The sequence below is a fragment of the Capricornis sumatraensis genome, chromosome 9, assembly GCF_032405125.1.
Source record: "Capricornis sumatraensis isolate serow.1 chromosome 9, serow.2, whole genome shotgun sequence".
Lineage (NCBI taxonomy): Eukaryota > Metazoa > Chordata > Mammalia > Artiodactyla > Bovidae > Capricornis > Capricornis sumatraensis.
The window spans coordinates 18,282,281-18,296,362 of record NC_091077.1 but is presented as its reverse complement, the minus strand read 5'-3'; the positions used below and the strand labels follow the sequence as shown (position 1 = coordinate 18,296,362).

Genomic DNA, 14,082 nt, shown 5'->3' with positions numbered 1-14,082 from the left:
TACCTAATGAAAATATCTTCACAGAATAAAGATACAATGAAATAAAGATACAAAAGCTGAGGGAATTCATCACTGCAATAAATGAAATGCTAGTGAGACTTTTTTTAGGCTTAAGATGATTCCAGATGGAAATTCAGAAAGCACACCCCAGGAGGTGATTATATGGGTAAATACAAAGAAATACTTACTGTAAGCAATAAAGTTAACACATACCTGACCTTGAGTGTCAGGAATGTGCCTCCTAGCTGCATGGATGCAGGAAGGTCAACTCTTGCAGAATGTTTCTTCACCAGTTGTGGGAATTCTGACAGCAGTGCCTACCCTAACCAAGTGTTTGTAGAATCTATGCAACAACTCTCAGCCCAACACCTGGTTTGTAGCAAACCCTACTATATTTTTATACATAGTCATCCTTTACTCTGTGTATGTGTGTGTTGGTGGGGGAAGGGGGGAGGCGGGGGCCGGGGGGCAGTGTCTGGGAATGGTGGGAACCATTCTAGACCCTCTTTCACTCTGTGTCCCTAATTCAGGAGCTCAGATGAGAAACTGTCCCAAAAAGGCCTGGAGAATCCCTGGTAGGAAAGACAGGGCAGGAAGGCCACGGCCTGGATGCTGAAAATGGAAATTCTGGCTACTGATTAGAAAACAGACAAAATTATCTTGAGTACCCTGGTGTGGCCAGCTGTCTCCCCAAGTGTCTGCCAACTGACAGAAGTGATTTTAATTACCCGCTGTGGGCAGAGTGGCTGGATGGTACTGGCCAATGCTGACCATTCTGGAATGAATCTTCCATCCCTCTGGTAGGACTGGAGCCCACAGGGTGGACAAGACTGCTTAAAGAGAGCCTGGGAGAGTTGTCTCCTTGGGATTCACTCAGCCTTTCCCCATAAGTCCAAAGCAAACCCCACCATGGACAAACTGGCTGACAAGCACCCTGGGACCTCACAAAGGATGTTTTTGCCCACATTTTCTGTCTGGTTTTCATCCATCCATCCATCAACTCACCCATTCCCATGATCTATCCACTCACTCATCCACTCACCCACCCATTCATCCATATTGTGAGGTCAGGCTTGCTCTTCAACCCAAAATTCGCTCCCTGCTTTCAAGGAAAGAACACACCATCAACATCCGGATGGTGGAGTTCATTCTCTGCCGTCTTGCACCTCGCCGGTTTCTGGTAGTGCCATCTGTATCCGCTGGGATGCCAGCCTTGCTCACACTCCCTGCACCCGCTCCTGGTGCCCACCTAGCTTGGCTCCAACCCCCTCTCCTCTTCCTGGTCATCCATCTGGAAACACTGAGACGGGGAGAGGAGAAAAGGGGCCCCATGGTACTTTGTGCCTCTACTCACCAACTCCACGACAGAGGGAACCAAGCAGACGCACAAAGCCCTACACGTGACTCTGCTTTCCCATCTGACTTTATTTCACTTTTTTTTTTCTATAAAACTCCTCCATAATTTCACAATTTAACAAAAAGAAAGTTTAAAATCCAGGACAGAAACAATCCTGTGACTTATTACAAACACAATTCTCCTTTATTCCTTTTATCCAGGAGTTGGTCTCAGGTTGATGAGTGTCCTAGTTTCTAGTGAGACACATTCTTTGTAAAAAAAAAAAAAACAAACAAACAAAAACAAAAAACCCTTGTGGGTAAGAAAGGTATTCGATACCTTTTGCTTTCAGGCGTCGGTTTACATTTTGTTCAGGAGAGAGCAAAACACGGGGATTTGCACTGGGGGCAGGGGGGTTAACACTAAACACGCGGCCATCACAAAGTGCCGGCCCTTCCTATGGAAGTGTTCCCCAGAGCCCTGGTGGGCCCAGCTGCCAGGCAGCTGGGGCTGGGGTGGGGGAGCAGCTGGGAATGCCGTGGCCAGGGCCCTGGCTGCCTGGCACGTCCATCAGGTGGTTGCAGGGCCAGCACTGAGCCCAGAGTAGGTCCAGAGGACAGCACAGGGGCCTTCTGGCCAGAGGAGGTAACAGAAATGGGTTGGTGCTTCTGAAGGCCCTGGAAATCAGAGGCAGGGCCAGCTTCTGCTGCTGCTGCTGCTGCTAAGGGTAGACCCACGAGCCTAGCCTTCCTCTAGCTGCCTCTGGTGCAGAGCCCGGCTCCTGAGCAGAGAGCTGCCCGAGTCACTGAGTCAGGAGCTCCTCGAGAAGGAAAAAGACTAGCGCCCTTGGACTGAGGCTCCCACCCGTGACCCCAGCAGCCTCTGTGCAGAGGGCCCGGCAGCTGCTGCCCTCAGGCCAGTCCCTTCTGGCCAATGTCTTAGTTTCCAGAGGAGAGGTGCCCCACTTCGGAGTATTGTTGGCCTGCCTGGGGAAACGGGTGGCGGCACGGAGCCTGCCACATAGGCCTGCCCTTTTCCTGATACCTCGAGGCAGTGGGGCTGGGAGAGATTCAGAGCGGATGGCGAGGAGTCACGGCGTTTTCCTCAGAAAGTTCTTGGGCCTCCCTAGGTCCTGGGGTCTCACCAGCAAGGCTGGCTTTTGGGGAAGCCTTGGAGGCGGGGCTCCTGAGGGAGTGTTGGGGGTCTGCCTGACAGACCAAACTGGAGCACTGACACTGCTTGGGGGCCACAGGCAAGGGGGGCTTGGTGCACCCGACGTGAGTACTCACAAACTGGGAAGAGAAGGGGCCATCCAACGGTGGTGGAGAGGAGGTGAGCCCAGCTCTGGTCCAGGCCTCCTCTCCTGGAGCCAGTGGGGGCCAGAGGAGCCTGGAGTCAAGGTCTGGGAGAGCAGAGGCTGCATAAACAGGCCCCCAGGCCCAGGAGTTTCCCCACAAGGACGTTCCCGCCGAGGGTGGGGAGGAGGAGCTGGCTTGGCCCTTGGAGAGTTTCAGGCGTGCGAGGCGTTGGGTCTCTGGCCCTGGACTGGCATGACTCACAGGGGTGGGAGGGCCTGCTGCCCACCAGGGCCCAGGCATGAGGGGTTGGCTCTGAGTCCTGACGCTCCGCAAAATACTCCACAAACTATCCCGTCTTATTTGGCAAAAGCTCTTTTTTTTTTTTTTTTTCAAAGTTTGAAGACTCGGTCAACAGAAGGAAGAGGATCCTATGGAAGGAGGAAGAGGACGAGCCCCGGGCCGGGGGCTGCTTCCGGAGATGGCGGCGCGTAGTGTTCACCAGCCGGGGAAGGGAGAGGCGTCCTCCCTACCCCTGGAGGGGCCGGCTGGCATCCGGCTCGGCCTCCAGCCCGACGACAACACGACCAGTGGAGACATCTTAACCTACAAGTCCCGCCTTACACACCCCCCACCCCCCCCAACGTGCACTGCTGCCACGGAAACACACATCTGGAACCCGCTCTGGTACCTACAGTGCAGACATATATATATAATAGGGAGAGAACTATACAGCACGAGTCCCAGCACAGTGAGAGCCGACACGGAGCCGTGCCAGCTCACGGCGGGTGAGTGGGGCCCGTCCAGGCGCAGCGGGGCCCTCTGAGGTCCTGGAGCATGGCGTGCGTTCTGAACCGTTTGGAGAGGCTGGAGGCAGGGCCCCCGCTGCTCAGAGGGCCCGGGCAGTGAAGCTGTGCCACATGCCCCACCGTGGAGCCAGGCCCCCAACACAGGGCATGCTTCCTCCCCTTCAGGAGTGAGGCCTGGTGCCGCCTCCAATACAAGCCGCTTTCCCAGGGAGGCCCAGGTGACAGCCCTGGGTGTCGGGGAGCAGCAGCGCCAGCCTGGCCCCCCTCTGCCCCAGGGCTCCCAATGAGGAAAGTGCAGCTGGCCATGTGGGCCAAGGACAGGGCGGTCACTAAGGCAGTGCTGCGGGCGGGTGAGTCGAGAGAAGGGGGAAGGCGGGGCCCGGACGTGGCCTCCCAGGACCCCAGGGTCGCGGCCCGGCACCCAGCCCAGGGTCATGTGGCCACAGCCTCCAGGTAGCTCTGCAGCTTGCGCACGGTGGTCTCATCCAGGGAGAAGAGGTCAAAGTCGAAGGTGGTGTTGGTGACGTTGAAGTGACCAGTCTCCTCGATCAGGTTCACGATCTGAAAGGAGGGGGCAGGGAGGCTTCATGGGCAGGATGCTGGGCTGGGGTGGCCTCCACCCCCCACCAGGCCCTCAAAGAAAAGCAGGCGGCTCCTGAGGGCTGCCTAAGGGGGTGCGCAGCCCGTGGGCCTGAAGGGCATCCCACCCAGGACTCCTCTGAGACCCATGCCTTACCTGCTGCAGCACGTTGCGCTCCCGCAGGGCCATCAGCCGCCGGTGCAGCTCCACCAGCTCGTCAGTGTAGGCCTGGAGGCAGAGGGGCACTCAGGGGTGGCCTGCCCCTCCCACCCTGAGCCACAGCCAGGCAGCGCCAGGCTGGCGCCCTCCACCACGACAGCCCCATCTTGTAACCCCATCCCACCCCGGGTGCTGTGGCATAGGGGCCCAACGACCCCAGCCCCACCTGGTCACAAGCCCCCCACCGCCCCAGGCCCACCTGGTCACTGGCCCCCCACCGCCCCAGCCCCACCTGGTCACAGGCCCCCCACCGCCCCAGGCCCACCTGGTCACAGGCCCCCCACCGCCCCAGGCCCACCTGGTCACAGGCCCCCCACCGCCCCAGCCCCACCTGGTCACAGGCCCCCCACCGCCCCAGGCCCACCTGGTTGTAGGCCCCCCACCGCCCCAGCCCCACCTGGTCACAGGCCCCCCACCGCCCCAGCCCCACCTGGTCACAGGCCCCCCACCACCCCAGGCCCACCTGGTTGTAGGCCCCCCACCGCCCCAGCCCCATTTGGTCACAGGCCCCCCACCGCCCCAGGCCCACCTGGTTGTAGGCCCCCCACCGCCCCAGCCCCACCTGGTCACAGGCCCCCCACCGCCCCAGGCCCACCTGGTTGTAGGCCCCCCACCGCCCCAGCCCCATCTGGTCACAGGCCCACCACCGCCCCAGGCCCACCTGGTTGTAGGCCCCCCACCGCCCCAGCCCCATCTGGTCACAGGCCCACCACCGCCGCAGCCCCAACTGGTCATAAGACCCCACCGCCCCAGCCCCACCTTGTCGTAGGTGCCCCTCTTGAGAATCTTCTCTGGCTTGCCGCAGGGCTCCGGGCTCCGGCGGCCTGAGGCCTGTGGGGTGAACCCCAGTCGGTGTTGAGTGCCAGCCTGTGCCCCCTTCCCCAGCCCCCACTGGGCCCACCTGTTGTCCCTCCTCTGGCCCTGGACCCGGCTGTAAGAGCAGGCCATCCCACTGGGACCTAAGAGGTGAGCTGACCTTCTACTGTGCCCCCACCCTCACCCGCAGCCTCAGAGACTTGGCAAATGCCAGGCCCAACCCTCAGCTGGCCTCCAGGAGGTTACCTTGCTGTTGGGTGGAGGTGGCTTTTTGGGTGGAGGGGGCTCCCGGCTAGGCAGGCAGGAGTCTCCGCTATTGTCGCTTTCGCTGTCACTGAAGCTCAACCTGAACGTGGAAATGACCCCATTAGGCCTCGGCCACCCAGAGCTCCGGGGAGGCAGTCCTGCCCAGCAGACCCCCAGTGAAGCTCTGGGACTGACTCAGCCCCTCCCTGGGGCCAGGCCAGCACCCAGCGTTGCCCCTACAGGTCCGAAGACCCCCTCACCCAGCTCTAGGCAGCCACTGCCAACTTAACAGTAAAAAAAAAAAAAAGTCTCTGAGCTGCCGTCAAAGAGCAAGGAACCCAGAGATGAGCATTTGCCCAGAATTGGCCCTGTGAGGCTCTGAGGTCCCCTGGGTCTCCGGAGCCCCTGTGTGTCTCTGAGGTCAGAACCCCAAGTGGACGGGCTCCAGGCTCACTGCTGTGTGGGTAGAGGAGCCTGCAGGAGAGACATGGCCAGCGGCGGATGGTTCCACCTCAGCCTGACACCCCAGGAGAAAAGCACACAGTGCCCTTTGTGGCCAAGTGGTGACCTCAGGTGCCCATCCCCTTCTGGGGGGCTCCAGTCTGCACCTCCTGGGGGGGCGCCCCTTCACGGAGGGAAGGGTGTGGCTGCCTGATGCCCCAGCCAGCCCGCACCTGACAGCCGCTCCTCTGCTCACACCGCCCTCAGTCTGGACAGAAAGGCCTCACCCATTACTCCAGCTTTCCCAGAAGCCCCTCCCCCTCAGCTCAGCAAGGGGTGCGGATGGAGCCCCTCTCCAGCCCCTCTCCTCCCACTGCTCCTGGGTGGCCACGCACAACACCCTTGGGCAGAATCCACTGGGTACATGGTCACTCCTGCCTGCCGCCTCTCTCCTGCTAAGCCGGGCTTTGGCATAAAGGCAGGGCCAGAACGCTGGCCACAGCCACAACGCTTAGGGGCTCCTGCCTCGTGCACCTCTAGGCCAGGCCTGCCTGTTCCCCTGGCCCTGGTCCTCCACTCTCCTCACCACCTCCCCGGAGGGAGAGCACCAGGGTGAAGCAGACAGTCCATCTCCTCGTTGCCTGAGAGCAACTGCTGGTGAGCGTGCCCAGGAGTGGCCTGACTGCCTTGTCTCTACCAGGCAGCGGCTGGGCACCAGTGTTAGGGTCCATGGGGCCCCTCTCCTGATGGATGCAGCACCCCAAGCAGCCCCATCCCGGTTTCCACCTGCACCCCTTCAAACCAGCAGTGAGAGGTCTTCTGACGCTAGCTCAGCCCTGGCACTGCCACCTGAGCAGGCACACGTTCACCAGCCCCTGAGCCCCCTACACCCAGTTCCAGCAGGATCCACACTTGGGATCCATACTCAGGATCCACATTTGGAATCCACACTCAAGAGTCACCAGCACCACACAGGCGGGGACCACTGCCTCCAGTGCCATCTTGGGCGGGTCCCCATCCCCACTCCTCTGCCCAGCTGAGCGCCATCCCCTACCGGCCTGCCCAGTGAGCCCAGGCTCCTATAGCAGCCACTCCCACAGCCCCAGCCCCCAGGATGGCGGCTCTCGTGAGCAACACCAGCACAGAACAACAAGCACCTGCTGCTCACTGCCCTGCCTGCTGGGTGAGACCCGGTGACCAGCCCACCTTAGTAAGAGCCCCAGAGGCTAGAAGGGCTCAGCCTCACTGGAAGAAAGGGCTGGACCCAGGCTGAGGTGCTGACCCTGAGTCTGCCCACCCCCAAGGCCTGGGGCCAAGGCTGGCACGGACTGCAATCCTTGAGGTGGGCACACTCCCAGGCTAAGGGGTGTCCAGAGGAGGTGTCTCAGCTCACTCCACTTGGGTGGAAGGCCACATGGCCCTTCCTTAGGTTGGCAGGTGGCCACAGCTGCTCCCACCCGGGGTGTCTTTGGGTCCAAGGACAGTCCTCACTATGTCCCAGCCCAGTGCCACACACCTGGGGAAGGACCCCTGCCTGGCCCAAGAGCAGAGAAACCAGGCCCCGCTGGCATACGCCTGGACCCAGGTCAGGCTGCTAGGCACCATCTTGGCCCCCTTCTCAGATGATGACGGGACTCCTCCCAGAGTGTCTGGCCCCACCTCCACTCTGCAGCCACACTCTCCAGCATTGGGATGAAGGAGGCCACCAGAGGCCCCCAGGCGCCCCTCAACGCCCAGGCAGGGCTCCCCAGTGGGCTCTCTCTTCCTCATCCCGGTGCCCCCACGCCCACTCCTCCCCACTGGCCGGGCACCTGGAGTCCCTCCCTGCGTTCGTCTTGCCGGCGGCTTCCTCGCCTGATGAAGAGTCATCCTCATCAGATTCCTCAGACTGCAGATCCTCTACCATGGAGCGCAGGGGTCCTGGGGAGAGCCACGAGGGGAAAAGGGAGGAAGAGGGGAAGGGAGGGGAGGTGAGAGAAGGGGGTTTGGGGCCCCACCTGTGTCCAAGAGCCGCCTCCACCCCCAGGCCCACACAGTTTCTTGATGCCAGGACCCCTAGATGCACCCACACAAACCCACCTCGGAGGTTCCTCTGGCCAGGTGGGGACTGCCGTCCATCTCCAAGCACTGCCCCTATGGCCACCTCCTCCTTAAGGGACCCCTGCCTCCCCCTACCCCTACCTTCCTGGCCTTGCTCGCAGGCCTCCAGCCCCTGGCCTGAGACAGGCGTGTGGGGCCCCTCCATCGCCAAGGGAAGGACAGACCCCTCTGCTCCGGACGCTGGGATCAGAGCTCTGCCTGGAGGCAGCACAAACCAGCCCCGGCCAAGGAGGGCAAGATGGCCCGAGGTGTGGACCACACAACACCACCCCTGCCCACCCACCGTGCCCCTACTCGAGCCTGCCCAGCCCCCTGGCAGCCCCCTCAGCGGCTGGCAGCCCCCTCAAAGGCTCCCAGCCCACCGTCCTCCCCTTTCTCCAGAGACACTCAGTTTCAGTCCCCTACAGACGGCATCTTGGTTTATATTCCTGTTACCAAGGCGACAGAGGGACACAAAGCCCTCAATTACCTTGGTCACATGACCCCGCGTGGCAGGTTCCCCCTCCCTTCTTCATAGATAAGAACCCTTGGAGAGAGTGTGGGGTTGGAGCACCCCATCCCCCAGCCCCCTCGGGACTGTGTCTTTATGTCAGCCCCCCACCCCAATACGCTCACCTCCCCCAGCACTCCCCCACCCTCAGAAAGGGCTCTAGGCCATGGAAGAAATCCTCAGTGTGATCCACCAGAAGTGCTTCCGGTGTGAGGGTGGGCAGGGGTTGGCTGGGCCACCTCCCCACAAGCACCCCAGGAGGCCTGCAGGGACCAGGCTGCCAAGGGGGCCTGGGCTGGAGCCCTTGGCTGGCTGGGGCAGCAGAGGCAAGGACCCTGAATCTGGTAGGACTGGATAGGAGAGGCCTGGTAAGGGCAGGGCTCAGGTCAGAACAGAGCCCTTCACCACAGACCCAAAGCCCAGTTCAAAGCCCTGCTGTGCAGATGGACAAAGCTGAGGGCCCCGGAGAGGGACAGTCAGCAGGCGGGTGACCCAGGGCAATTTGGGAGGCCCCGTGTGACACACTGCATCCTAAAAGGAAGCCCTGGGGGCAAGTTGAGCGCAGGCTGGAGCCACCCTACCCGAAGGTTCCTCCAGTTCCAGAGGCAGCTTTCAGACTGGGTGTGCATGAGCAAGCCCCCAGCGAGTCAACAGCTTTGGGAAATTCCTCGTGAACCTCTTGCCTCCATAACAGGTCCAGTGCTCTGCTGGCCCCTGGGGAGGCCAAGGAGCCTGTCACCCCCACTGACTCCTTGCCCAGCACGCACCTTGGCTGTGGTTCTGAGACGGCTCAAAATCCGAATCTGAACTGGAGTCGGAGCTGGAGCTGGAATTGGATGGACTCGACTGGGCGGACTTCACCACATGGCAGGGCAGGGTGGGGCAGACAGGAAGAGAGAGAGGACAATAGTCAGCTTTCAGACTGAGGAGAAGAGAAGGAATGGAATGTCTCTGGTGGCAGAGACAGCCAGGCAGAATGCCCTGATGTGCACTCAACAGGTTGCCAAGGTGCCAGCACCCTCCAGACGTGGCCCCACCTGCCTCCTCTTCAGCTGCAGGACACAGCTGTCTCCATTCAAAACACAACCAAAGGCTTTTCTTATCTCCCTGAAGGACATTAAGTCTCCAGCCCTTGCCTGGTCCTCCTGTCTGCCTGGGCAGGAGGTCAGGGCCAAGGCAGGGGCTGGGCAGCTTGTGTGGCTGCTCACTTGTGCGCCCTACCCACTCCGGTGGGAGCACAGCTGGAAGGCTGAACAGGAAAGGGGGGTAACTCCTCATCTCACAGCCCTGAGGCTGAGTAGTGACAAAAAGCTGTCTCCTTGCCAACTGAGTGCCCTTGCGGTGACAATGACCTACCATGTGAGTAGTGACATGGTGGACACGGTGAACTCGGGCGGCCCCACTGCAGCCAGAGCCAGTCACAGCCTCTCCTCCACCTCCTGCAGCGGGCCACTCAGACTCAGCCACCAGGGGGCAGTAAAAGCCCACACGGGGACTCCAGGTCCTGGAGACCAGGCAGTGAGACACCTGGGGCTGCGGCATCTCCCACTCCAGAGGCCCGCATGGGGAAGGGACCTCTGAGCATGAGCCAGGACGGGGCGGGGTCTGCTCTGGGCCCTCAGGAGAGAGAAACCGACAGGCTATAGGGCAGCAGAGTACAAGTTGGGCCTGGAGTGGGGCCAGTCTGGGCTCTGCTGGGCAGAAGGGCAGAGTCCACTGCTCAGAAAGTCCGCCGGCATGGAGTGCCCACATGCCATCGGGAGCTGTCTGGGGGAGCTGAGCAGCCTGGCACCTGGGAGGGGCCGGGAGGCAAGCGGAGGCGCCAGCAGTGTCTCCTTAATCCTGGCCGAACCCTGGGAGGTAAGACCCCCAGAGGGGAGCCCCAGCTCCAGGAGACCCAGGAAGGCACAGGTTTCTCCTCTCAGCAGACCCAGAGGAGGAGTCGCTGCCCAGGGACGGACACTTACCGGCTTAAGAGTGAAGGGTCCCCTTCCCTGGGGTCTGCCCCAGCTAGCCTCCCAGAGCCATTGCCAACATTCCCCCCGGGAGCCTTCACGCTAGTTCCTGGTGACCCTCTCCGGGAAACCAGCCTGGATGGCCAGTGTCTGCTGCGGGGAGGCACCACAGGCCAGTGTGAGCCCCAGCCCCAACCACGGACCTGAAGCCACACAGGCCTCCTGTACACAGACTCCTGAGTTCTTATTCTGGCTCAGGATCCCCGTATTTGAGCCTGGCTTTTCACCAACTGATCAAGGCCCCACCTTTAAGTCTCAGCTTCCCCATCTACCGAAGAGCTGCCCCGCTGGCCCTGCTAAACATATGGAAGTTGAGGCAGGCTGGGGAGGGTGCAGGCTGGGGCAGGCCACACACAGCCCTTTTCCTTCCACATGAATACAAGGGGTGGGCTGTGGAAAGGGGGCCCTGGAAATGGCTTCCGGCCCAAGAGCCTAATGGTTCCCAAGGGTCAGAGAGCCCTCAAGAGGCTGCTGTGAGCACTGCCAAGGCTCCGGGGCTCAGGACACACGGGGTGTCCAGAAGGAGAGCAGAGGGCCTACTGTGCTCCCCATACTCTGGGGCCTGTGACTGAAGGGACCCCATGACCAAGGAGACCACAGAGGAGCAGCCAGAGGAGCTGGGGTCCTGGCCCAACATATAGATGAGGAGCTGCGGCCCCTCTGTAGGCCAAGGGGGAGACTTGCGTTCCATGCAGGGTCAGAGTTTTTCGGCAGTGACGCCATCAACCTCCAGAATGGGATGGCCTGAGATAGGCAAAAGAGGCTGGGGGGTGGGCTGGATCTGAAGATCATCTTGCCTCCTTCACCGTGGACATTTGTGTCTCCCCAGGTCCCAGGTTAGGACGTGAGTCACCATCTAGCAGCCTCTGAGACCCCTGGGATCCTGCTGGAGGCCCAGGCCTCAGCTGCAGGATCTCAAACAGCCTGGACTTGTGGTTCACAAGTCTCTCAGCGCAGCAGACCTGTCTCTTCAGCCAGGAGAAAACCTCAGGCTTCCCAAGCAATGCCAGCCTCAGGGCCCAGGCAGCCAAGGCTAGAGACGCAGGTCTTCCACCCAGCCCACCTGAGCAGGTGGAGGGAACAGCCCACAGTGGCACAGGTGCTCAGGGCCACCATAGCAGGATGTCAGGGTGGACACCCGGGGCCAGGGAGCCAACCTTCAGCTTGGCGACAAGGAGAAGGAAGGCCTTCAGCTCTTCCCAGCATAGGTGCACCAGCCCTGGGAACAGAAGGCCTCGGTGGAAGCATTCGAGGTGGACAGGAGGGAAGGACCTGCCCAGAGCTCCAGTCTGTGCAGACGGAGGAGAAAGATGCCAGATGGGGCAACTGAAGAACCTCCAGCAACCAGTGGGTGAATAGCCATGGGCATCAGAGAGACATTCTGGGGTCTTGTGCCCTGGAGTTCACTGGCGGACAGTCTCCTGGGTGCAAGAAGCACTGGGCGTACATCATCATCAGCCCCATGTGTGTCCTCATCAAGCAGGACGCACTGTTACCCCCGGGCCAAACTGCTACCCTCAGACACTTCCAACAAGGTGCCCTTGGAAGCCACACATGCATAACATCAGTGCTACTGACACAAACCACCTCTGCCTTCACCTCTGGGAACCACTTTCGAAGTCTCAGTGGGGCTCCGAGCAGCAATGCTGGAGGCAAAGCTTCTGCCTTTGAGAGTGAATGAGATGCCGTGAACCGTAAAAGGTCACTAAGGGCTGGGGTTGGTGATATAACTGAGGGGCTCAATCACTCATTCATCCATTCATCCATCCATCCATCCATCCATTCAACCATCCATCCAACCATCCATCCAACCAGCCAATCATCTACCCACTCCCACACACCCACACACCCACCCATCCATCCATCCATCCAACCAACCAGCCATCCCTCCATCCAACCAACCAGCCATCCAACCATTATCCATCCAATTATACATTCATTCAACCATGCAACCAACCATGCATCCAACCAACCAACCAACCAACCAACCAACCAACCATCCAACCATCATCCATCCATCCATTCATTCACCCAACTATACATCCAACTATCATCCATCCAGCCAAGTTCTTCTCTAACTACCAGAAGCCAAATAGCACACAGAGATGACATGGCCTGCCAAGGCCAAAGAGGTCCGCCTAACCAATCAACCAGAGAAGACAATGGCACCCCACTCCAGTACTCTTGCCTGGAAAATCCCATCGACAGAGGAGCCTCGTGGGCTGCAGTACATGGGGTCGCTAAGAGTCGGGACGACTGAGCGACTTCACTTTTGCTTTTCACTTTCATGCACTGGAGAGGAAATGGCAACCCACTCCAGTATTCTCGCCTGGAGAATCCCAGAGACAGAGGAGCCTAGTGGGCTGCTGTCTATGGGGTCGCACAGAGTCGGACACGACTGAAGCGACTTAGCAGCAGCAGCAGCAACCAATCAACACCTGTCTCCCGTCTCCTTTGTGGCTCAAACTGTGTCTGATGGTGACCTTCAGAGCTGTATGAAAATGATGCCACAGGAGGAACCCAGGACTTCTTGTTCCCAGATCAGAAAGTGGGATGAAAACACACACGGATACCATACCATTAGTGACGGAAGGGGGTGCCCTGACCAACTGAGCCTGTGGCACCCTGGGAAGGAGTCGATGGTGGGACACAGTCACTCACTGGTCAGTCAGCCCCGCTCATGCAGGGGGCTGCCCAAAGGAGAGCCGTGAACCCAGACACCAGGTGCCATGCTCCACCCGGACCCTGCGTCCCCAGAGAGTCCTCACGAGCCGGTTGCATCACCCCCAATAGAAAAGGAAACTGAGGCTTGGTGCAACACGAAGGCTTGCCCAAAGCTCCATGGAGCAGGTGGGAGCCCAGGGCCCTGCATCCCAACCCCCTCGTCCCCTTCGAGCGGCTCAGAGCCAGCAGAGAGAACAAGAACAGGCTGGGTGACAGCAGAGGACAAGGGCAGGGCGGGTGAGGGGAGAAGGGCAGGGAAGGAGCTGCCTCACCTCAGTCTTGAAGGAGGCCTCGTCCTCCGAGTTGGACTCCTCCACTTCCGGGGGCTTTTTGATATCCCTGGACTCGTTCTCGGCCTTGACCTTCTCCCCTTTGGCGCTGCCCTTGTCCTTGGCTGGCTTTTTGTCCGAGAAGGAGGAAGACGAGGTGCGGGGCGAGGTGCTGGGGGCGCTCCTCGACCCCTTGGAGCTGCTCTTCTTCTGCTTTTTGGCGCTGGGCTTGGGTGAGTCGGCAGTGGCCGGCCTCTTGCTGGAAGACTTGGGCGGGGGTGGTGGTGGGGGCCCGCCCTTGGGGGACATGCCCTCCAGTTTGGTCTCCTTCAGGGCCATCTTGGGCTCCTTGAATGCAGCCTTGGGCGGCGGGGCCTTCTCCTCCTTGGGTGGCCGGCCCTCGCCCAGCTTCCGCGCCGCGTCCTTGGCACCCCGGGCCTGCTCGCGCTCCGGCTCCTTGGAGGTGCCGCGGCTCTCTGAGTCCTTGCGCGGCCGCTCCCGGTGCTCCTTGGTTGCCTTGTGGGCCTTGCAGGCTTTGCTGCTCTCCTTGCTGGCGTCCTGCAAGGCCGGGCAGGAGGGGGACACGGTCACGCAGCATCTCAGGGCTGCCCTGCTCCGCCTCCCCCGACCGCTACAAAGTATAATCCACCTGATTCAGGCTCAGCTAGAGAAAATCTTCCACAAAGCTTTGAAAAAGTAAGGCAGCAGGTGAGAGTTCTAAATGGAGCTGTCCCTTAAAGCT

At 60.3% G+C, this 14,082-nt stretch overlaps 1 protein-coding gene across 1 annotated transcript in view; it reads right to left on the bottom strand.

Moving 5' to 3' along the window:
* Positions 1–1,584: 1,584 nt before the first annotated feature.
* MLLT1 (MLLT1 super elongation complex subunit) overlaps positions 1,585–14,082 on the bottom strand; it is a 58,910-nt gene continuing 46,412 nt past the window's right edge. The window contains exons 5-11 of the mRNA XM_068981001.1: positions 13,344–13,898; positions 9,100–9,187; positions 7,554–7,662; positions 5,302–5,401; positions 4,999–5,070; positions 4,177–4,248; positions 1,585–4,001 (exon numbers count right to left, since the gene is read on the bottom strand). Coding sequence (XP_068837102.1) covers positions 3,873–4,001; positions 4,177–4,248; positions 4,999–5,070; positions 5,302–5,401; positions 7,554–7,662; positions 9,100–9,187; positions 13,344–13,898 — 1,125 coding nt within the window. The 3' untranslated portion in view covers positions 1,585–3,872. The remainder of the gene's footprint in view (positions 4,002–4,176; positions 4,249–4,998; positions 5,071–5,301; positions 5,402–7,553; positions 7,663–9,099; positions 9,188–13,343; positions 13,899–14,082) is intronic.